General features: G+C 42.3%; 1 protein-coding gene across 1 annotated transcript in view; it reads right to left on the bottom strand.

Moving 5' to 3' along the window:
- LOC114649864 (interleukin-18 receptor accessory protein-like) overlaps positions 1–23,161 on the bottom strand; it is a 58,811-nt gene that overhangs the window by 13,236 nt on the left and 22,414 nt on the right. The window contains exons 4-7 of the mRNA XM_028799225.2: positions 18,223–18,291; positions 11,294–11,417; positions 10,562–10,716; positions 5,277–5,423 (exon numbers count right to left, since the gene is read on the bottom strand). Of these exons, the coding sequence (XP_028655058.2) occupies positions 5,277–5,423; positions 10,562–10,716; positions 11,294–11,417; positions 18,223–18,291 (495 nt within the window). The remainder of the gene's footprint in view (positions 1–5,276; positions 5,424–10,561; positions 10,717–11,293; positions 11,418–18,222; positions 18,292–23,161) is intronic.

Here is a 23,161-nt window from a genome sequence, read left to right as displayed (position 1 = left end):
ATTGCACCATCAACTCTGACTCCGACTTCAAATGATCATACCACTGACTCAGACTCCATCTCCTCAATTTATCGTATCACCAACTCTGACTCAATTTATTGTACATCTGACTCTGACTCTTCAATTTATTACACCACATACTCCGACTCCTCAATTTATTGTACCACCTACTCCAACTCCTTAATTTATTGTAGCACGACTCTGACTTTGTAATTTATTATACCACTGACTCCATCTCCTCAATTTATCATACCACCAACTCTAAATCCTCAATTTATCGTACCACCAACTCTGACTTAACTTATTGTACCTCCAACTCCAACTCTGACTCTGACTCCTCAATTTATTACACCATCTACTCTGACTCCTCAATTTATCGAACCACCAACTTCAACTTATTGTACCACAACTCTGACTTTTCAATTTGTCATACCACCGACTCCTCAATTTACTGTACCACAGACTCAGACTTCGACTCCGACTCTGTAATTGATCATACCACTGACTCCAACTCCATTTCCTCAATTTATCGTACCATCCACTCCAACTCCTCTATTTATTGTATCACCAACTACTGTATGACTATGATGCCTCACCTTATCATACCACCAACTCTGACTCAATTTATCTTACCTCCACCTCCAATTCTAACTCTGACTCCTCAATGTATTGTTCCACTGACCCCGACTCCTCAATTTATTATACCACAACTTCAACTCTGACTCCAACTCTTCAATTTATTGTACCACCAACTCCAACTTTTCATTTTGCCATACCACCGTCTCTGACTCTGACTACTCAATTTATTGTACCACTGGTTCCAACTGCAAATCTGCAATTTATCATGCCACAGACTCCATCTCCTCAATTTATTACACTACCAACTATGATTCTGATGCCTCAATTTATTGTACCACCTACTCCAACTCCTTAATTTATTGTACCACGACTCTGACTTTGTAATTTATTATACCACTGACTCCGACTCCACAATTTGTTGTACTATCAATTATGACTCTGATGCCTCAATTTATTGTACCACTGACTCCGACTCCTCAATTTATTACACTACCAACTATGATTCTGATGCCTCAATTTATTGTACCACCTACTCCAACTCCTTAATTTATTGTACCACGACTCTGACTTTGTAATTTATTATACCACTGACTCCGACACCACAATTTGTTGTACTATCAATTATGACTTTGATGCCTCAATTTACTGTACCACTGACTCCGACTCCTCAATTTATCGTTCCACCGACTCCATCTCCTCAATTTATTACACTACCAACTATGACTCTGATGCCTCAATTTATTGTACTACAGACTCTGACTCCTCAATTGACCATACCACGATTCTGAGTTCTCAATTTGTCATACCGCCAACTCCAACTCCTCAATTTAACGTACCATTGACTCTGACCCCTCAATTTGTCATACTATCAATTATGACTCTGATACTTCAATTTATTGTACCACTAACTCCAACTTTTCAATTTATTGTACCACCAACTCCGATTCTTTTTACCGCTTCTGGGGGTGAAGGTGCACTGGCATCGATTATAGTCTCTGGAGCCTAAATGAGGCAATCAACTGATCTGCACGCGTCTATACATGAATGCACAGGCAACCAGTCACCTTATCAACCTCCAGAGACGCTCAGCCACACTACCACGCACACCCACAACTTCTCCAAATACTACGCATCGCCACGGACCTCAATTTTATCACACCTACCACCAGTTTAATGGATGGGGTGCATAGTAAGACTAACCCAGTGCAACTTGTGACTCGGCCCACTTCACCGCAATAAAAGTCACTAAAAGCAATAAAAATACCCCACAATTAAACCATCCCTAGTCCCACTCTTTAAAACCAAGACACTAAAAGAAGAAAACGAAATGTAAAAGAGAGTAAAAATCAATCAATAAATAAATAGTCCTTTAAAAGTTCAGTTCCTCTAAAGTCTTCCCATTGTACTTCCAGGTTTGCATACCTGATTCTTGATGAAGTCAGTTGCCAATTATTCCTTTTGCTGTTACTCATATATCTTCATTCCCCACTGTCTCATCCCACCGCTGCCACCAAATGTGATGGTCCAGTTTGGCTTCATGGTTCTTGGCAACACTTTAACCCCGACTGTACATTTTGTATCCAGTTTGTTGGAATATGAAGGGTGACCAGTCAGGGAATGAGAAAGTACAATGAGCAGGATCCACTCAGGGAACGTCCATGTAATAAGCACAAAAAAATCACACTATGATTTTTGAAAAACCGTGTTTTTACGCATCTACATTACAACGCTGAGGAAGTGTTTTCAGAAGGAGGATTTTCAAAAGTCTTCATTTTTTAGCGGTTGAAAACTCCAAGGCAGTGTGGATGAAGGTGAAAGTGGACACTAATGTCCATCCATCCATCCATTTTCCAACCCACTGAATCCAAACACAGGGTCACGGGGGTCTGCTGGAGCCAATCCCAGCCAACACAGGGCACAAGGCAGGAACCAGTCCTGGGCAAGGTGCCAACGCACCCCATGTATTTAAATGAAAATGTATTCATGTGGATGGAGTGTAAGGAAATGTGTGATGGAGCGCCCGTTTTGTCATAGTAGGGTTCTAAGGTGGCCCTATTTTCCCTTTTAGAATTATTATGTAGCCCCAAATCCTTTACTCAGTAATTCAGTTCTTCCCACTTTCTATACTCCTGTAATACCAGACAACTAAATAAAAATACCAGAACAGTCAGCAGAGAAACTTACACATTTAATCATGCATTATAGATAATACGCCCAAAACAGAAGAGTACAATGAGTGTTGGTACTGTGACCACTGGAGGGTGTTGTAGAGTGCCAAACCCCGGACACCACTGCCCAGACACAATTCTCATTATAATAAAAAGGGTTCTTCTCGCAAAGACTAAAATTGTTAAGTTGAACTTTGGTGGGGCTAATTTTGAGCAGATGCGACAAAGTCTAAGTAGGATACGCTGGGATAAGCTTTTAAGTGTGGAGACAGTCGAGGAGCAGTGGAACAGGTTTAAAAATGTTTGACATGTAATGCAGGACAGATACAGACCTAAATTTGGAATTAATAGGTGGATTAATAAAGATTTAAAAAAGAAGTTGCAAAGGAAAAAACTGCTTTATAAGACATATAAGACTAATGACTGCAAAGTGAATTGTAGAGCGTATGAGAACATGAGGGCAACCATTAAGAAGGATATCAGGAAGGCTAAAAGACAGTTGGAGAGGAATATAGCAGATAAGGTGAAAGAAGACCCTAAAAGATTCTTTCAGTATTTTAGTAGTAAAAGAACAGTCAAGGAGGAGGTCAAGTGCATCAGAAATAGTAAAGGGGAATTAAAAGATACAGACAGTGAAATAGCGGATGCCCTAAACTCACATTTTTCTGTGGTCTTCACAAGTGAGCAAGTGGATAACCTCAGAGCAGTAACAGGGACTACTAAGGAGGTACTGAGGGATTTGGAAGTTGTAGAGAGAGAAGAGCTGTGATGATTAAATAAGCGGAAATCAAACAAATCACCAGGACCAGATGATATTTACCCTGAAGCTCTTAAGGAGTACAGATATAAACCCATTCATCCATCCATCCATCCTCTTCCGCTTATCCGAGGTCGGGTCGCGGGGGCAGCAGCTTGAGCAGAGATGCCCAGACTTCCTTCTCCCCGGCCACTTCTTCTAGCTCTTCCGGGAGAATCCCAAGGCGTTCCCAGGCCAGCCGGGAGACATAGTCCCTCCAGCGTGTCCTGGGTCTTCCCCGGGGCCTCCTCCCGATTGGACGTGCCCGGAACACCTCACCAGGGAGGCGTCCAGGAGGCATCCTGATCAGACGCCCGAGCCACCTCATCTGACTCCTCTCGATGTGGAGGAGCAGCGGCTCTACTCTGAGCCCCTCCCGGATGACTGAGCTTCTCACCCTATCTTTAAGGTATAAAATATAATATATAATAATAATAATAATTAATAATAAAATTAATAACAATAAGATATAAACCCTTGACACATATTTTTAGGAAGTCACTGCGCACTGGAGAGATTCTGAAGGACTGAAAAATGGCAAATATCATCCCTTTATATAAAAAGGGTGACAGGGCAGATCTAAGCAACTGTATGCCAGTAAGCTTAACATGCATCACAGGAAAATTAATGGAAGGAATTATTAAGGATAAGATTGAGCAACACCTGGCAAGGACAGGACAGTCAGCATGGGGTCAGAAGAGGGAGGTCATGTTTTACTAACAGGCTGGAATTCTATGAGGAGGCAACAAAAGGATATGACCAGAGAGGAGCAGATGATATTATTAATGTGGACTTTCAGAACGCATTTAATAAGGTGCCACATGAGAAGGTTGGGCATCAAACTAAAAGAAATGGGAGTTCAGGGTGATGTTTTTAGATGGGTGCAGAATTGGCTCAGACACAGGAAGCAGAGGGTGATGGAGCGAGGAACCTCATCAGAACTGGCCGATGTTAAGAGTGGTGACCAGCAGGGGGCAATGCTAGGGCCGCTGCTATTTATAATATATAGAAATGATTTAAATAAGAATGTAAGTAACAAGTTGGTTAAGTTTGCAGATGATACCAAGATGAGGTGCAGAAAATAGACGAGTGAATGGTGACACAGATGAGCAGATGAATGGGTTGATGAGAGACGGATCAACAGATGGGTGGATGAATGGATGGTGATGTGTTTCTTTTAATATTTTTGACTAAAAATAGTGTATCTTTGTCTTCTTTCTACACCTAGTAAGCAAACCAGAGTCAGGTGAAGGTGGACAAAGCTTGCTGGGAGGTGTGCAGGAGATAGAGAAGAATATTCTGCTTGTTAATTTGATTGTCTGTTGGTGGCTGTGGTGCTTAGAGGGCACTGTTTAAGAACAAAAGTTAAATAAATATCTTCTTAGTGCTTTTACCCAGTGTCCTGTGTGTCTGTCTGTTGGGTTTAAGGGGCAACAGTGACCCCTAGCTTACGCACAGGTTAGACAATTCCCGCTTTATAATCGGTTTCCCCTAAGATTTAATCTATACTAGTTATAATGTGTACTAAGTATAACAATTGGCTTCTAAGGTATTTTTTTATTTTTCAAATGACATGTTTTTATCATATGTTATTACACCACCCACATGACATCCCATTACTCTCTGGGCTTTGCACTCTTAACTTCTTCTCCTTCAACCAGCAGTTAACGGACCAGAGTGGCAGGTGATGAGGAGACAAGAGGACAGTCGGTAAAACTACAGGTCCCACTTACCTCCAACAGTTTCATCCCTCCCGAAATAACTTCGAAAGAGCAGCACGATTTCGATCCAATACAAACGAAAAGAGGCTGAGCCCACAAAGACCGAAAGAGCCATTACCACAATGACGATCAGCGTGATGGTCAGCACCGGTTTGCTCACTGCAAGAGAGGAAGAGGGATAAAAATATCATTGAGACTTGAGATAAGAAACAGCAGCTGAACTCGAGCAGAGTCTAATTAATGGGTAGATGAGTCGATGAATGAATGAATGGGTACAGGGGAGGCATAACGCCGCTGTCCACGTCAGCCTTCACAGATGGGTTGTATGGTGTGAGTGCTTGTGTGCATTCATTTCTCTCTCTTCATCATCCAGCATTTGTTTATGGTGATGTAAGTTAGTGTCCTGACTCGGCAGGAAAACAGACAGCTAAGTTTTTGAGTTAAACCGGGAGATGTGTGCTAAAGACAACCTAAACAATAATAAAATAAAAAGAAACAACGGAAACTCGGATGAGAAGCGAAACTTACAGTCAAAATTCTTGCAAGATATGAAAATAAATCACAAAGAGAGTGCAAAAGAGGTGTTGAAGGATTTATCCGTAGATCGGATTAAGCGCAGTGCAACGCTGACCTTTCATCCTGTCAGCTGATGAATTCAAGGTCACGACCCCAGAGACCACACCCCTAAAAACGCTAATAAGGGTACGCAAAATGGGTTCCATAATAGGAAAAGGCAATAAGACTTAAAAAATCCAACCCTGATCATGACAGTTAGGGGTCCCAGTGTGCAACAGGCTCAGGGTGGGCATAGGTGTATGCTGTATGCCACTAATCACAGGGAAATTGACTGGTGGAGACGTGGTCAGCCTATCAGGGGATGGTAATTAATGTGGCTATGTCCGCTCAGGGACAAATGACCCTGAGTAGGACGAGAAGGGAAGAAAAAGAAAGTGGCAAAGACAGAGATGGAGGTTAAAGTGAATGAATAAAAAGTACAAGACACAGAATGAAGCAGCTGATTGACCCCCAAAACGCGTGATCAGCCAAACACCTCAATCAACCTCGGAGCGGCGCGTACACATTCACACATACAGTACTGTGCAAAAGTTTTAGGCAGGTGTGAAAAAATGCTGTAAACAAAGAATGCTTTCAGAAATATAAATAATGATTGTTTATTGTTATCAATTTACAAAATGCAGAGTGAGCGAACAAAAGACAAATCTTAAATCAAATCAATATTTGGTGTTACTACCTTTTGCCTTCAAACCAGCATCAATTCTTCTAGGTCCACTTGCATAAAGTCAGGGATTTTGTAGGATTCTCGTCAGGTGTCTGATCAACCAATTCTACCAAACAGGTGCTAATGATCATCAATGTCACACGTAGGTTGAAACACAGTCATTAACTGAAACAGAAACAGCTTCAAACTGGGTGAGGAACAGCCAAACTCTGCTACCAAGGTGAGGTTGTGAAGACAGTTTCATGTCATGGCAAGATTGAGCACAGCAACAAGACACAAGGTAGTTCTACTGCATCAGCAAGGTCTCTCCCAGACAAAGATTGCAAAGCAGACTGGGGTTTCAAGATGAGCTGTTCAAGCTCTTTTGAAGAAGCACAAAGAAACGGGCAACGTTGAGGATCGTAGACGCAGTGGTCGGCCAAGGAAACTTAGTGTAGCAGATGAAAGACACATCAAGCTTATTACCCTTTGAAATTGGAAGATGTCCAGCAGTGCCATCAGCTTAGAACTGGCAGAAACCAGTGGGACCCAGGTACAACCATCTACTGTCCGGAGAAGTCTGGCCAGAAGTAGTCTTCATGGAAGAGTTGCAGCCAAAAAGCCATACCTCCGACGTGTAAACAAGGCCAAGCGACTCAAGTATGCACGAAAACATAGGAACTGGGGTGCAGAAAAATGGCAGCAGGTGCTCTGGACTGATGAGTCAAAATTTGAAATATTTGTCTGTAGCAGAAGGCAGTTTGTTCGTCGAAGGGCTGGAGAGCGGTACAATAATGAGTGTCTGCAGACAACAGTGAAGCATGGTGGAGGTTCCTTGAACGTTTGGGGCTGCATTTCTGCAAATGGAGTTGGAGATTTGGTCAGGATTAATGGTGTTCTCAATGCTGAGAAATACAGGCAGATACTTATCCATCATGCAATACCATCAGGGAGGCGTATGATTGGCCCCAAATTTATTCTGCAGCAGGACAACGACCCCAAACATACAGCCAAAGTCATTAAGAACTATCTTCAGCGTAAAGAAGAACAAGAAGTCCTGGAAGTGATGGTATGGCCCCCACAGAGCCCTGATCTCAACATCATCGAGTGTGTCTGGGATTACATGAAGAGACAGAAGGATGTGAGGAAGCCTAGATCCACAGAAGATCTGGGGTTAGTTCTCCAAGATGTTTGGAACAACCTACCAGCCGAGTTCCTTCAAAAACTGTGTGCAAGTGTACCTAGAAGAATTGATGCTTTATTGAAGGCAAAGGGTGGTCACACCAAATATTGATTTGATTTAGATTTCTCTTTTGTTCATTCACTGCATTTTGTTGATTGATGAAAATAAATGATTAACACTTCCATTTTTGAAAGCATTCTCTGTTTACAGCATTTTTTCACACCTGCCTAAAACTTTTGCACAGTACTGTATGTCTGTGTCCGCTCACTCTGACCTAATTTAATTTGTTTAAAATGAGCAGAGCCATAAACGTCTGTCATCGCAAGTCCCCAGATGTCCCTTGACTTTAAATAGTTGATTCTTGATCTTTAAAGGTTTCATTTCAGAAATGTCATTAAAAAAAACTTCAACACAGTACCACCAAGCGCTGCGAGATCTTCATTCATCTGCAAAAAAATCAGCAGATGACTTCATTTAATCTAAAGTGTTAGGGATTTCGTGACGAAGCACCTCACCATATTTTTGTGCCCCCCATAACGTTTGGGACAACGACACATTTTTCCTTAATGTCCCCAATACTATTATAATTACACATGAAACAATTCAGACATTGGGATTCACACTAGAATAACCAAAGCTTATGAAAAAACTTGTAAACCCAGCCCACCTTAAATCCGTTCACACCTCTCTGTCAGCGTCTTTTGTCTTGTAAATGTGTCGATAAACCCAAGCAGCCTGCTATCCCATCCTCCCACCGCCGCAGAAACAGCAAAAACCTCTCCCAGCTCAAGCCTTGTTTATCAGGGAGTGAGGTACCTGGAGCTGTATAGGCTAAAAAATATCTCGTTATTTGGAACACATGCATTTCATGTGTGTTCCCCATCTACAAAGATCTATGTAAGTGTAGGGTGATAGGAAATGCAGGAACTGTTGAATACGTTTATCATGTTTTAGTACTAACAACACAATTTTGACATGAAGTTCTAATGTGTGAAAGCTGAAATCCAAATATCAAACAAGCACCTTCACGAAAGGTACAAATATAACAGAACAAGTGCGCTTTTATTCAAGACTATAACCGAAGAAAAAGAAATCGGGTTAGTGTGGCTTATTGTCGTAACTTCTTTCATAGTACAGCGGTAAGAACTGCTGACTCCTATTCAAAGGGTCGCGGGTACAAGCCTCCCCGCATCCCAAAGTAAACGTCTTGAGTAGTGAGCTGCTCTTATTGCTACTAATATACAATAAAAGCATACATTTGATTTGAGTCTGTAACAGCCACTGGAAATGTACGGTACTTGTAAAGGTTAGAGTATTTTTTATTCAGTTTTATTCTCTCAGTTGCGTTCACGCTAGCCCTGATCTGACACTGTTAGTTTTCAAATAAATACGAGCTATAACAGAGGTGAACTCAGATGAGGGTGAGGGTAATTCTAGTATAAAAGAGCCAACGTTTTGGTACCACAACACTTTGTTTACATGGTCCCCGCATTTCAGGGGCACCAAAATTGGCGTCCCAGCTGTTTGTGTTTCCCCAGGTGGATTTCATGGTTTCATAAGATACCTCGGCTTGCTTCTACCCTTTGGAGTCTGTCTGTCTCCACATGCCAATATCACCAAAAGGGCTTCATGGTACACCCATACTGGAAAGGTACTGAAAAACCCAAATTTAAAAACAGTACGGTTCTAGCATTTCAGAATCTTCAGTCTCGGAAGTAAACGTCAGCTTTCTTCTTAATCCAACTCCTCCATTCCCATCAACACTCGGTATTGCCGTGGTGGTAAAAACAAACGTAAAGAGTCAAATATCAAAAATGTGATCATATTCGTGACCAACTACATCGAAATCGCAAAAAACAACACATGCTGATATCGATGATCCATGTTTTTTCAAAGTTTTGTGAAAATGAATAACGGTGACCAGATGACCATGGTTGTGTAGGTAGGGGCCCCAGGGGTCTATAATGCTGTAAAGACGGCCCTGACAGTGACCCCTCGTAATCCATTAGTGAGTGAAGCCCTGGCGTCGGTTGATGTGGCCTGCACAACTTCAAGTCCTTCTGGTGGTTTTTGCTAAAGACGCCAATTGGTTTACTTTTGTAGCGAGCTTCACTGACTGCAGGTGCACAGCGCTGTGACAAGTTCTCAGGTAACATGAGAGTGTAAATTTCGACAGACAGACAGACAGACAGACAGACAGACAGACAGACAGACAGACAGACAGACAGACAGACAGACAGACAGACAGACAGATAGATAGATAGATAGATAGATAGATAGATAGATAGATAGATAGATAGATAGATAGATAGATAGATAGATAGATAGAAAACACTATAAAAGTGTATAAGAGACAAAGATGGACACAAATGACACTATGTAAGAAAGAGGGAATGCACTAAATAAGAGAAAAGAAAGACAGTATATAACAGATAAAGAGACAGCCAAGCACAGCAGTATAAACAGTACTAGAGACAAACTCAGTGAATTACAGGATTACTGGGTGGGCAGAAAGAAACCTTCCTGGAAGCACACGGTACGAATCTGACCTGAACGAGACCCCACTGCTGTGTATCAGGGGCCTCATTTATACCTGCAGACACACACACTCACACACTTTGACAATTTAGGGTTACCATTTCAATGAATTTGCATCTTTAGGACAAAGGAAATAAAAAATGGAATATCGACAGAAAGCCGACACAGACAGAGAGAGAATGTGTAAACTGGCCAGAAATTAAGCCTCAGTCTGGAGCTGTGAAGCGTCAGCATTAATCACTGTGCCACCACACCAGTCTACAAAGTTTACTTGTAGGTACTTCTAAGTAAAGAATACCTGACAGTCGTTACAAGTGGACGATTGGCTCAGATGTGCCCACAGACGGCTCTTCTCACCTTGTTCTGTCTTCACGAGTGTCACAGTCCCCGTCGAGTTGCCAACAGAGTTGCCCGCAAAGCAAATGAACTGGGCATTGAAGTGCCCTTCAGTCACTTTGCTGAGCTGGGCCGACAGGATGACAATCCTTTGTTGAATGTCCTCATTCTCCAGTCTGAGAGAGAAATATGTGAGAGAAAAATAGAAAGTAGTGAGCAGACAGCACAAGAAGACTCAGGTGGTTGGTGGGGGGGGTCAGTCAGCAATGACCTCACTTGGTACACTAATGGTATTAATGTTCTAATTGGAGGACAGAGGACATTTATACACACAGTAGAAAAGGTCCCATCACCTAAAGAGACAGACAGACAGACAGACAGACAGACAGACAGACAGACAGACAGACAGACAGACAGACAGATAGATAGATAGATAGATAGATAGATAGATAGATAGATAGATAGATAGATAGATAGATAGATAGATAGATAGATAGATAGATGCTTTAGCGTAGTTGGCAGGATTAGATAGATAGATAGATAGATAGATAGATAGATAGATAGATAGATAGATAGATAGATAGATAGATAGATAGATAGATAGATAGATAGATAGATAGATAGATCCGTGACCCCCTGGGTAGGACCCCCAGTGCAGTACGTCTCATTGCCAAGTCTTTGCCAGCTCCTCATCCTCAGCTCTAGCTGTCAGATCATGCGCGTTACAAGTGAGTCAGTGTGCTGGACATGTACCTGCATTGCTCCTTCTCCAGTTGGATGCTCTCCGACGCTTTTTCTACTACCATCCATTTCATTATTGGATCAAAATTTTTATCAAAGCCAAATGTGATTTTGCATTCAAGCAGCAGAGGTTTCCCTGTCATGAAAAAAAAAAAGATATAAAGGTGGGTTCAGCACCCGACTCATTGAGCCTGTCATCGTAATGTCAGTTAAGTGCCCTCTTCACGTTGTTTTTGTAATCTCTCTATATATAAACTGACAGGATATTTTTAAGGTTAAATATTAGACAACCTTCTCTTTTCTGGGCCCACTGACGTGTGACGTGACCACCTCTTTCTCCCAAGGGTGTAATTTCCTGCACAAAACATGATCCAAAAAAAGGTGGGGTCTAGAGTAGGTTCAGAGTGTCAAGAACAGGGGGCCTCCCCCAAAAGCTCAATGTCTTGCACCCCTGGACATTGAGACACGTTACACGCTATGTCAGGTGTTGTTTTTTATCTCATACTGGTGAGTCAGGAGACGTGTGATTTCAAAGCGTTTCTTATGAAAACAATTAACCAGATGTTTCATCCTTTTTCGAAAATGATTTTGAAAAGCAGTTTTTTTTTAATTATAACTATTTGTATTATTTCATAATATTTTTGGTGATCATATAAAAAAATGCAACCCACAAAGGAGGAACTCATCTCTGTGGTTTTGTCGCAACTGAAATTCTTGTGGTTGGCTCTTTCCCAATCTGCAGATTAGCCAAACTAACGGTTAGAGGTGGCGCACAGCCGTGTTGGAGCGCCTGGGTCTGCAAATCCGAGCTAAAGTGGCAGTTACACCAGGCTTTGGGCCGTGGACCAGCGTGGACCTTTCAGTGACAATGTAACATTTAAATATTCAGATATATTTTTATAAAGGGTAGCGCACTGACTACTGCCACAAAGTAAGGAGACTAGGGTTCATGCCTTGGGTCCTCCCTGTATGGGGGTTGCATGTTCTCTCCGTGTTTATGTGGGGTTCCTCCATGTGTGCCAGCTTTATCCCACAGTCCAAAGAAATGCAGGTTAGGTGGACTGGTGAGGCAAAATTAGGCCTTGTGTGTGTGTGTGTGTGTGTGTGTGTGTTCAACATGTGGTGGACTGAAGTCCTGTCATCGTGTCGTATCTGGGACCCTCCTCAGTATGGAGGATACTTTGATCTCCACAATCTATAGAGTTCACTCCCAGTTGGACCAAGTCAACACCATAGTCAGACTCATTTCTCGAGGTGCCATCCAGCTCTGTGGGGTCCTTCCACACTTCTCCCTTTTCCTGAGGTTATCGATGTGAAAACATCCTGTGTGGTCTCAGGCTATTCCTGTGATTCTAAGGACTTCAGATGAGCTGCTCTAACTTCATACATCATGAAGACCTATGACAGCTCTGACCCCTGACTTCAGAACATCTGGACCCTCTGCAGTTTGCCTGTCAGACACATGTAAGTGTGACGGATGCTCTTATCTCCATGCTCCACAGAGTCCACTACCACTTGAACAAAGCCAACAGCACAGTCAGCCTCATGTCCCTTTGTGGGGTCCTTCTGCTCGTGTTCTCCCTTTTCCTGAGGTGATCAAAGTGAAAGAATCTTTTGTGGTCTTAGGGTATTCCTGCAATTCTAAGGACTTCAGATTAGTTGCTCTTACTGCATACATCATGAAGACCTTTGAGAGGTTGGTCTTGTTTTGACCCCTGGTTTCAGAACATCTGGACCCTCTGCAGTTTGCCTATGACAAACATAGACATGTGGCGGATGCTATCACCTCCATGTTCCACACAGTCTACTCCTACCTGGACAAAGCCGGCACCACAGTCAGGCTCATGTTCTTTGACTTTCCAGAGCCTTTAACTCCATTCTGCCACATCAACTGGGAAAAAGCTCAAGGCTTTGACTCTTAGTGGCCCCACAATCTCCTGGATGATGGACCACCTGACCAACAGACAGCAGCTTGTGAGGCTGAAGTACTCTGTGTGTGTCAGAAATGGTGGTGTGTAATATTAGAGCACCTAAGGGGATTGCGCTGCCCCCCCCCCTTCCTGTTCACCCATCTTCACAATAGACTACCAGTACAACACCAGGGCTTGACACCTACGGCAATTCTCAGATGACCCCTCCATCATAGGCTGCGTTAATAAAGGAGATGATTCGGAGTACAGGAGGTCTATAGAGGTTTTTGTCACGTGGTGCACCTACAACTCAACATTAGTGAGACTAAAGAGCTGGTGGTGGGCTTTTGGCATTCCAAGAAGCCTCTGAGACCACCAGTCACCATCCGTGGGGGGACGTGTAAGTGGTGTAGAGGTGCAAGTACACATCAAACTGGACTGGTCTGACAACACCAAGAAGGACTTCCCGAGGAAGATCCCACTCTTTTGAGGTGTTCAGTGACTCCATCAGAAGCTTCTCAGATGGCAGTCAGGCTGCATGTTGCCGTAGAGGTTTGCGAGAGCCTACAATTAACGAGCAAAAACACATCAAATGCAAAGGACACAGTGTTTGGGACCACGCAAACTGGTTACACGCTTGTCTGTCCGAGGTCTCGTGAATGTTGTATCGCGACAGATGGGAGAAAGTTCAAAGAAAAAGGCGGAAAATGGAGACTCAACTCGGCACCCCTGGAGAACACAAAACACAGAGACGGCAAGGCGGAACGTTGATTAGCCATCCAAACAGAGCGGGCTTTGGGAAATCCAAAAACCATTGGGTCGTGTCATTTGTCTCCCCCTGCGGTTGCTTGAAAATGTGTCCTGGGGCCTCATGTATAAACGGTGCATATGCACAAAAATTTTGCGTACTCCCGTTTCCATGTTCAGATTGCGATGTATAAAACCTAAACTTGGCGTAAAGCCACGCACATTTCCACGGTAGCTCCAACCCTGTCATACGCAAGTTCTCCACTCGGTTTTGCAGACTGGCGGCACCCAGCATCAAAGCAGTGCTACTGTTCCTGTGTGGTTTCCCCTTCTTTTTTAGATCCACATCCCTGATGCGGCTTTATAAATACATTGAAATTAACTGCTGTGAGATACGGCCGGTCATTCATCCCGGCAAATACCCCCAAGCCACTAGATGGAGCCCTCCTTGCATCATGCCAGCAGGGAATTATGGACAACAAAGTTTTTATGCACAGTCCTGCTGGCTACCATGGGGACCACCAGGAGTCACTGCAGGGAAGCACAAGGACATCTATTTTCCCTACACATCGGAAGTACGTCCCAGTCACATGGACAGAAGGAATGACGTGCTTCCGGGATGAAAAAGAAGAGTCTTTGATCTTAGCCAGAAGTGCTAAGAAGTCACATGGACTGAGGGTTCAGAAGCACTTCCGGGTCATGGACTATAAAGGACTCTGGGAAATCCCAGACAAACGAGCTGAGCTGGGTGGAAGGGAGGCAACACGTCTGGGAGAGTGGAGGATTGGTTATTGTTGGATTATTGATTGTTTATTGAGTATTGTGGAGTGGAGGGTGCTTTGTGCACATTATTATTCTAATAAATTCAATTATTGGACTTTTACCTGGTGTCTAGCGTGGTGTCCAAGGGTTCAAGGGAGCGATAGTGCCCCCTATCTGTCACACCGCATATTGTTTATTAGTTTAAGGTATCTGATTATAATTAACCTGTAACAATATAATGGTCCACGGAATGGCCAAACTATTCCAAATACCATAACTGCTTTAACGTTGTTACTCTCACTGCACCTTCTTCTTCTTCTGTCAGCTGCTCCCGTTAGGGGTTGCCACATCAGATAATTTTTTTCCATATTACTCTCACTGCACCACTTGGAGTATTTATATCATTGTATCTGAGTATGGAATCACAGATCTACAGCAGCTGATTGGAAAGAGAATTATCAGTATACAGCATCAAGCACATGCTGCCTCAGCCACGCTTTCTATTTGAATTGCTCCCATACGGCAAACACTTCAGAGCATTTCCTGTATGGACCTTGCTGTTCACAAACAGTTTCATCCCAAGAGCTCTAAACGCACTCAATCAGTCCATCAAGTGCTCCTGGTAGAACTGTTTGTACTTATAAGTACAATCACCTCACTGTAAACTTGTGATACAGTTATAATATTGGACAACCTGAGCCACTTTAAAAAGCACATATTTACATATGATTACGATATCATTTTTAAGATGAAATGCAGCAAAATATGTTTATTATATTATACAGATAAAACTTTAACTTTAACTACACGGTGCCGCAGTGCTAGCGAGGAGCTGGCGCTTCGTTCACGTATTGTTCCTGCCTCTCGCTGTATTCTTGCTGGTGCGACACTGGAAGGATAGATGGATAGAATAATTAAACACATACTAGGAAGATATTTTGATGTTCCTTAAAAGTTTTGAAGAATCGGCGTTCTAAGCTTACAGATGGCTTAATGTCTATTACAGAGCCAATTGTGTGGCGATTGGGTATTTGGAGAAAGAAAAGGAAGGACAGGAATTGGAGGTTGGTACATTTGAAAGAGACAGTACTGCTACAATACAGTAATCCCTCCTCCATCGTGGGGGTTGCGTTCCAGAGCCACCCGCGAAATAAGAAAATCCGCGAAGTAGAAACCATATGTTTATATGGTTATTTTTATATTGTCATGCTTGGGTCACAGATTTGCGCAGAAACACAGGAGGTTGTAGAGAGACAGGAACGTTATTCAAACACTGCAAACAAACATTTGTCTCTTTTTCAAAAGTTTAAACTGTGCTCCATGACAAGACAGAGATGACAGTTCTGTCTCACAATTAAAAGAATGCAAACATATCTTCATCTTCAAAGGAGTGCGCGTCAGGAGCAGATAATGTCACAGAGATAGAGAAAAGCAAACAAATCAATAGGGCTGTTTGGGTTTTAAGTATGCGAAGCACCGCCGGTACAAAGCTGTTGAAGGCGGCAGCTCACACCCCCTCCATCAGAAGCAGAGAGAGAGAGAGGGAGAGAGAGAGAGAGAGATACAGATAAAAACAAAGAGTGAAAAATCAATACGTGCCCTTTGAGCTTTTAAGTATATGAAGCTCCGTGCAGCATGTCGCTTCACTAAGCAGCTGCACACAGAAGGTAGCAACGTGAAGATAATCTTTCAGCATTTTTAGACGAGCGTCCGTATCGTCTAGGTGTGCGAACAGCCCCCCTGCTCACACCCCCTACGTCAGGATCAGAGAAAGTCAGCGCAAGAGAGAGACAGAGAAAAGTAAGTTGGGTGGCTTCTCAGCCATCTGCCAATAGCGTCCCTTGTATGAAATCAACTGGGCAAACCAACTGAGGAAGCATGTACCAGAAATTAAAAGACCCATTGTCCTCAGAAATCCACGAACCAGCAAAAAATCCGCAATATATATTTAAATATGCTTACATATAAAATCCGTGATAGAGTGAAGCCGCGAAAGGCCAAGCGCGATATAACGAGGGATCACTGTAAAGCATTTCATTGAAGGTCGTGCATGGTGCAGCAAGCATCTTGTGTGAGACATGAACAATCACTGCGCCACCGTGTTCCCATGATTAATAACATGCTTTAACTCCTATCATCATGAAAATTATATCATGTATACATCTCAGTATTTTAATTATTCAGAGAGCTGTAATATCACAAATGTAATGGATTACGTGTCCTGTCGGAGGAAGAGAAAGCCCGGAAGCACGTAGTGATTCACACACATAGAAGATCAAATACAAAACAAAGCATTTAACGTGCTACTTTACTTATGATGGGATTAAGAAACTAGTTAATTAAACGATTTAGGATGACGTTTATGATGTCCTACTTTAATGACAAAATAAACTACATAATTAAAGTGGAAATTTAGAGATTAAAGTTGACATTTCGTGCTTTTTTCTCACTGTGTGCCTATTTTTTTTCACTGTACCCTAATAATCTTTCATGTGACACTTAGACTACGACTCACCTTTTCATGGTGACTTTGATATCTAACAACTTCTTTTTTATTTCGGGCACTGTGCGACTTTGTGAACTTGAGCTTCTCGAGTTTCTCCGACACTCTATGTCACTCGATCAACTTCCTTTTGTTGTTTATCCCACTGTTTAAACCAACAAATAGTACGTTTTTCTTTGCCTCTACTTGGTATTCGCTGAAATTCTTCTATTTTCCCCCGTGTTTTTGCCATTGTCTTTTCACAGAAGGCTGAGCTTAAGGGCTATTTATATTGATTTGCATATTCAAAGAGGCATAATTCTGGGAGGAGACAGGGCGGGACAGCAGGCGCGTGCACGTGCGTTACTTTTTACGCTGACCGGGATTTATGTAGCGGAAGAACGTGGAAGTTGGCGTCGCACAGATTCCTGCATCTGTATTTTTTTTGTGCGTATGTACATTTCCACTTTTGTGCTTACGTCATGTTATAGTGCGAATTCTATGCATGGCATTATGCATGAGGCCCCTGGAGTGTAACTCAAGTAAATATAAGGGCACCTGGCGTGAGAAAGTGGCTGCTTTCTTGCCCACAGAGTTATCAGGGATGAGAGGTGGTACCTCAATAGAAGAACAAGTGCGGAAGAAGTAAGACCCGTTGGCTGGTAAGTGGCACATAACCAAAAGGGTACTGAGCCATCGTGTGTCGCGTTAGTGCTTGTGAGGAATGGTGATAGTGAGTCCCTGTGTAGAGTTGGCATCACTCTTATGTGTACTTACTGTATGTAATGAGTGACTAGCAGGTGGGCGTCCCTTGTGTAATTGTGTACTTAGGTTCTCTCTGTGTCTATGTGTGTGAATGTTCATCTTAAGGGTGGAGAAGAACACCAACCTAGTAAACGAACTTGTCAAGTCACCCAAATCCCAGTGCCAAAGATCCAGAAAATGCATTTGGTAAATTTGACTGAAAATTACGGAACGTGCTGCCAGCTTTGCACAGACACCTCTATGTTTCATGTCGTTACACAGACACGCCATCTTACCGAGCTCTGCTTCAACTCTTTTCCCCTCAGGTGGGATCGAAATCAATGGAGGTACTTTGGTTTGCTTTCCTGTGGAAAAACAGATAACAAGAGATGAAGGCCACCAGGCATCTGTTGTTTCTCACTATGTGCAGATACGAAGTTGCCCAATGGCACAGTACTCCTGTGGTTTCAACTATCATGCTTTGTGAATTGAAACAGGACAAAGGCCTATGAATGATCATATAATTATAAAGTAAATAAAAAAGCAATGAAATTATTTATATACACACACACACACACACACACACACACACACATATATATATTATATATATATATATATATATATATATATATATATATATATATTGTGAGATATGGCCGGCTGTTCATCCCAGCTAATACCCCCAGGCCGCCAGGTGGAGCCCTCCCTGCAGCATGTAGGTGCCCCGAATGCCAGCAGGGAATTATGGACATTGGAGTTTTCCTTTACAACCCTGCTGGATACCACGGGGGCCGCTAGAAGGTGCTGCAGGGAGGAGCAGTGACTATTTTCCCTACACCCCGGAAGTACGTCCTAGTCACATGGACAGAAGGAATGACGTGCTTCTGGGATGAAAAAGAAGAGTTTTGATCTGACCCGGAACTGCTAAGAAGTCACATGGACTGAGGGTTCAGAAGCACTTCCGGGTCACAGACTATAAAGGACTCTGGGAAATCCCAGATGGACGAGCAGAGTTGAGAGACATAGTGGCTAAGAGTCTGGGAGAGTGGTGGATTGTTTATTTGATTATTGATTGCTTATTGAAGTATAGTGGAGAGGAAGGTGCTTTGTGCACTTATTTATAATAATAAATATTATTATTGGACTTTTATCTGGTGTCTGACGTGTGGTCTGAGGGTTCAAGAGAGCGAGAGCATCCTTATCTATCACAATATATATATATATTATGGGGTGCCAAACGGGCAATTAAATGATTTTCGGAATATATAAAGTCAGCATCGGAATATATAACCTCATTCCTGAATATATAAAGTCCATCCATCCATCCATTGTCCAACCCGCTCAATCCAAACACAGGGTCACGGGGGTCTGCTGGAGCCAATCCCAGCCAACACAGGGCACAAGGCAGGAACCAATCCTGGGCAGGGTGCCAACCCACCGCAGATATATAAAGTCAAAACTTGAATATATAAAGTCACCGTCGGGATATATAACCTCATTCCTGAATATATAAATTTAAAGTCAGATTATATTGATATTGATTGAAACGACTCAGGCACATTTTTAGTAAACTCAATGAGTTCCTAATACAACGTAAAGAAATAAGTTAACAAAAACATCTTCAGAAAAACATTACAAAAAAAACCCCACTGTTCAGTTAATTCATTCAAAATGATGTATGTGCCCGGCATTTTGAACACTATATTTATTTATTCTTTTTGTATGGGCACATTTTTGGACAAACCTCACAAGCCTGATTGACTCTGAGTGGCTTCTGTCGAAGTTTACCTTTTACTAGAACGAGTGAAATGACAAGCACGGAAATTTTATATACTGTATTCGGGAATGATTTTATATATTCCAATGCTAACTTTATATATTCAAAAATGACTTTATATATTTCGCCACTGACTTTATATAATCAGGCTTTGACATTATATATAATCGGGAATGATTTTAAATATTCTGACACTGACTTTATATATTCAGGAATGACTTTATATATTCCGACGATGACTTTATATAATCAGGCTTTGACTTTATATATTTGGGAGTGACTTTATATATTCGGAAATGACTTTATATATTCAGGAATGACTTTATATATTCCGACGATGACTTTAAATAATCAGGCTTTGACATTATATATAATCGGGAATGACTTTATATATTCTGACACTGGCTTTATATATTCAGGAATGACTTTATATATTCCGACGATGACTTTATATAATCAGGCTTTGACGTTATATATAATCGGGAATGACTTTATATATTCTGACACTGACTTTATATATTCCGACGATGACTTTATATAATCAGGCTTTGACTTTATATATTTCGCCGCTGACTTTATATAATCAGGTTTTGGTGTTATATATTCAGAAACTGACTTTATATATTCCAAAAATCATTATATTCACCTGTTTTGCACCCCATAATATATATATACACATATATATATAGTCGACCCTCGATATACGACCGGCCTGACATGCGAACAACTTGGCTTACAACCAAAATTTTTATTTTGAATTACGACCAACATCTTGAGTTACGACCCGAGTGCGGTCACGTGTATCTGCTTGTGTGATTGTAAACAAACAGCCGAGAGCGTTCGTAAGCGTCAGTCGGAGCCCAGATACGTGTGTTTGTGGATGTAATTTCGGTCAGTGCAGTGATTTATATAATTTATTTTCGGTTATTTTTGGCCCCAAAAAAGCTAGAAAAGAAGAGAAGGAAGGAAGAGAAGGTAACAAAGGTAAAGAAAGCGATCACAGTCGAAACGAAGAAGGAAATTGTACGGAAATATGAGAGTGGTGTTCGTGTGACCGATCTCGCTCATATGTACAGCATGTCGAAATCCACCATCTCGACAATTTTACAAAGAAAAGATTTATATAAGGAAGCTAGTGTTACTAAAGGTGTTAGTCAAATTAGTAAGTCACGATCAACAGTGTTAGAAAAGCTATTATTAGTGTGGATAAGCAAAAGGATAAGACAGAGCTACAAACATTTGTAGAGAAATCCCACCCAGACAGAGAAAAGGCAAATCGTTGCATTAACTTGCTTAATGACAATGTCATGTCATACTACAGAACTGTGTTGAAGAAAAGACAGAAACAGACAACCTTAGACTAGATTTCATTTCCGAAAAGGTTGAGACCTAGTGAGCCAGAAGCAGGTCCTAGTGGGCTATCAGAGTTCATTTTCAGAAGCGATTTATTTGCACAAATCGGAGACGCACAGTAGGCCGAGAGGAGGGGGGAAGCGTGATGTCAGGAGTTGGGAGCCGGGCAGGGCCCTCCTCACCCACGCGCCAGCTAGTGATACCTGTTGTTTGTTTGTTTATTTGTTTGTTTATTGAATTTTAAAGTTTGTCCTGTTTCACTACTATGTGGGCGGAGCTGCAGGGGACAGCTAGTATATACATATAGATGAAAAAAATGTACAAATTACTTAATTATATATTTTGTTACATTTTGTGATGCAATCAGAGGGGAACCCCCCCTCCCCCCAGGGGAAAACAAATACAAAACGCGCCAGGACTTTTGGTATACAGACTCTAAATGAATCATGTAAGTTGATTTATGTAAACAGGTAATATAAAGGACTCGAATCAGTGAAGTGGTTCAAAATGCCCCTCGTTTGGAGCGAGCCAGTCAAAGGGTTGGCCACGTACACCGGATGGCGTTCTCTGCAGCAGGGCAGAACTGTTAAGGTGGGCTGCAGGGGTGTAAAACAGGAAGGGTGCACTAGGAGGGCGTATTTGTAGCAAATGCAGATCCTGTCTGTAGTTTTAGACCTCTTGCTTATTTGTAACGTCCACTTTTTATCCCCATTTTAACGGATTAACCGCACCGCACTTTGGACCCCGCTTGCTTTAATAAAAGCAGTGAGCACCTTCTACAGCCGCCTTTGCTGGTCTGTGTCCTTACTGCATTGGCTTGTCCTCATTATTGGGTTCCAGGGTGTGTGCCACCTGTGGGCAACCCGGGCGTCACAACCACTAATTGCGAAAGTTTGATCGGCGATGTCTTCACGGTGAAGCGGGATTTTTTCATAGTGAAAACAAAACAACGTTTTGCCAAAATGGAAATAATCAGCTTGCTCCTGTCACACGCGTGCACACAGCGGATATCTGAGGGGCTATAATTCTACTGCCACACCAGGGGTTGGCGCTGTGTCTTCACACCTTTCTCTCTTTCTCCCCCTGCAGACCAGATGACTGACAGATAGAAGACCTCTGACATCACTTCCGGTGCCCATCCACTTCTTCCTGCTGGGAAGTGGGGGTTTTTTTGCCAGTTCTGTTTTGAACTCGAGTCTCTGCAATAATTATGTGTTTTGTTTATTTATTACTTTTGCTACATCCACTTGTTCAAGGTAGCCATCTTGGCACACCAACTCTTTATCGTTGTCCTCTGTTTCTGACCCCCCAGAACTAATAAAAAGACATTAGAACTTCGACAGGAATGGAAAGAGGAAAATATGAAGGATGCCCACAGTTCCTTATCTTTGGCATCGACCGCAGCCTCGATTGATAATCCTCACGACATGGTGGATACATTTCGACTTTTAGGACTGGAGGTCCATGTGTTGCACTAGCAATCAAATGAAATGGAATTGTGGAATAAATGGTAAACTAATTCAACTTTTTAATGGCAATTCTTGGTTATAAAACTAAGGTCAAATTCACAATCTGTGGGGAAGAAAACCTCAAGCATACAAAGCCAGAGAAGAACAATGCTCTTCACAAAACCTTCAGGGTTTAAGGGATCTAGTACCCCCATAACTTGTGGTTGGACATCTAGAAGGTCCTCAGAGGTGATTAAAGGTGATTGGAACCTGGAAGAGCATCAGGCCACAAAAACTTCTACTCTAATACTCCAAATATCCAGGCGGCAACCTAAGGTGAGGCTGGATTGGCCCCTTAAGTAATTTTTGGAAGCCACACCTGCAGGGACACCTGGGGCCACTTGGGGAGCTCAAGAACTCCCTAGAGCGGATTTCTTAAAATATTTTTGTTGAGACACAATTTTGCCCTTCAGAGTGTCCTCAAGACCCATTTCTGGATGATCTTCAGAATAGGAGAGGTGGGGTGGTCCACCATTCGAGGGTCACCACCATTCGTCAGAATAGGGTCAGTTAGATTGTACAAGAACATCTGAGCAATGTCTATTGGTTAGTAAACACACTGCAACCCACTTAACAAACCCTATGTGACCCCCT

Source organism: Erpetoichthys calabaricus, chromosome 4 (genome assembly GCF_900747795.2).
Source record: "Erpetoichthys calabaricus chromosome 4, fErpCal1.3, whole genome shotgun sequence".
Lineage (NCBI taxonomy): Eukaryota > Metazoa > Chordata > Cladistia > Polypteriformes > Polypteridae > Erpetoichthys > Erpetoichthys calabaricus.
This window is presented reverse-complemented; position numbering and strand designations above follow the sequence as displayed.